Source organism: Cebus imitator, unplaced genomic scaffold (genome assembly GCF_001604975.1).
Source record: "Cebus imitator isolate Cc_AM_T3 unplaced genomic scaffold, Cebus_imitator-1.0 Scaffold101, whole genome shotgun sequence".
NCBI classification, from domain to species: Eukaryota; Metazoa; Chordata; class Mammalia; order Primates; family Cebidae; genus Cebus; species Cebus imitator.
This window is the reverse complement of record NW_016107416.1, coordinates 1,747,416-1,749,510: the sequence shown is the minus strand read 5'-3', so window position 1 is coordinate 1,749,510 and position 2,095 is coordinate 1,747,416. Positions and strand designations below refer to the sequence as shown.

The window sequence follows — 2,095 nt, the reverse complement described above, 5'->3', positions numbered from 1 at the left end:
GATTACAGGCACGCACCACCATGCCCAGCTAATTTTTTGTAGTTTTAGTAGAGACGGGGTTTCACCATGTTGACCAGGATGGTCTCGATCTCTTGACCTCGTGATCTACCCGCCTCCGCCTCCCACAGTGCTGGGATTACAGGCTTGAACCACCGCGCCCGACGAGATGAGGTTTTATCATGTTGGCCAGGCTGGTCTTGAACTCCTAACCTCAAATGACCCACCCACTTCGGCCTCCCAAAGTGCTGGGATTGCAGGTGTAGGCCACCACACTGGCAACAGTGTCATCTTAAGCAAGGTTTTCTTATCTGGTAAGGAAAGATGCTAGTGTGATCCCTTAAATACACAGAAAAATACAAATATTTAAGAGCTACACTAGGTCGGGTGCAGCGGCTCACAGCTATAATCTCAGCACTTTGTAAGGCTGAGGCAGGCAGATAATGAAGTCAAGAGATAACAACCATCACGGCCAACATGGTGAAACCCCATCTCCACTAAAAATACAAAAACTAGCTGGGTGTGGTGGTACACGCCTGTAGTTCCAGCTACTGCGAAGGCTGAAGCAGGAGAAGTGCTTGAACTCAGGAGGTGGAGGCTGCAGTGAGCTGAGATCGGGCCACTGCACTCTAGCCTGGGTGACAGTGAGACTCCACCACATAAATAAATAAATAAATAATAAAATAAAACAAGTCCTAAATGTTAACTCCTAAATTATTAATTTCAATATTACTTACATTTTGTTGGCTTTCTCTGGAGTTTCAAATTCTTTCCATAAACTATCAACCTCCTGAAGTTTCTTCTCATTTAGAACCTGCAATAAAATGTTTAAATGGCTTTATTTAAATGGTACATACAAAGCTGCATCCTTCAAGTACAACCATACACGTAAAACGAGGGTGGTAGAAGCTGTTTCTTTCACTAAAATAATAAACTAGTTTTCTTACCCTGCATATATTTTTGGTCACATTCGTAGTTCAAATTGCCCATTTAACAGCTGAATGGAATTCGGATCTAGTCTGGTCAGACAGTCTATTCCCGAGTGCCTGGCCCGTATTAAACAGCTTTTAACAACCTAGAATTGCATTGTAAGAATATACCATTATTTCTGCCCTCACTGATATTTAAGTTGCTTCTAATTTTTCCTTTTTAATGTTCAGAAAACATATCTTTGGCTGGGCGTGGTAGCTCACGTCTGTAATCCCAGCACTTTGGGAGGCTAAAGGGGGGTGGATTACAAGGCCAGAAGATTGAGACCATCCTGGCTAACATGGTGAAACCCCATCTCTACTAAAAATACAAAAATTAGCCAGGCGTGGTAGCACATGCTTGTAGTCCCAGCTACTTGGAAGGCTGAGGCAGGAGAATGGCTTGAACCTGGGAGGCAGAGGTTGCAGTGAGCCAAGATCTCACCACCGCACTCCAGGCTAGGCGACAAAATGAGACTCCATCTCAACAACAACAACAACAACAACAACAACAACAAAAATCATACACACACACACACACACACACACACAGACACACACAGAACAGTCCTAATTGTGTATATCATGAAGCTTTATAGTGGAAAGACATCTCACCAAGTCTCATGATTATACTGAAAACACTGATTAATTTTTTTCAAATTGTCCAGAGAATCTGCTAACCATAACAAAGTTTGCCATTTTTAAGAGGATATGTATCAAATAGGGGATATGACTTATGAGTAAAATTCACATTTTTTTCTAACTGAAAAGCAAATGTATCTGAAGATAACATTTGGGTAAAACTGGCACATTTTAAAAATACTACCACCACTGTTAAAGTAACAAAGGAAATCTAATAAAATCAGGGCAATTCATGAGCACACAAAGGTCTTCAAAGACTATGTTATGACAAAACCATTACTATGACAAAACCACTATATTCCCAACTGTGCAAAAACATCTTGAAGGGAGGCCGGGCGCGGTGGCTCAAGCCTGTAATCCCAGCACTTTGGGAGGCCAAAGCGGGTGGATCACGAGGTCAAGAGATCGAGACCATCCTGGTCAACATGGTGAAACCCCGTCTCTACTACAACTACAAAACATTAGCTGGGCATGGTGGCGCGTGCCTG

The 2,095-nt window shown here is 42.6% G+C and overlaps 1 protein-coding gene across 3 annotated transcripts in view; it reads right to left on the bottom strand.

Moving 5' to 3' along the window:
* NOP58 (NOP58 ribonucleoprotein) overlaps positions 1-2,095 on the bottom strand; it is a 37,159-nt gene that overhangs the window by 28,355 nt on the left and 6,709 nt on the right. For all 3 annotated transcript variants that reach the window (XM_017536817.2, XM_017536816.2, XM_017536815.2), the window contains exon 2: positions 735-811. Coding sequence is in view for 2 of the 3 variants with exons in the window: in XM_017536815.2 (XP_017392304.1) it covers positions 735-811 (77 nt within the window). In the remaining variant the exon portion in view is untranslated. The remainder of the gene's footprint in view (positions 1-734; positions 812-2,095) is intronic.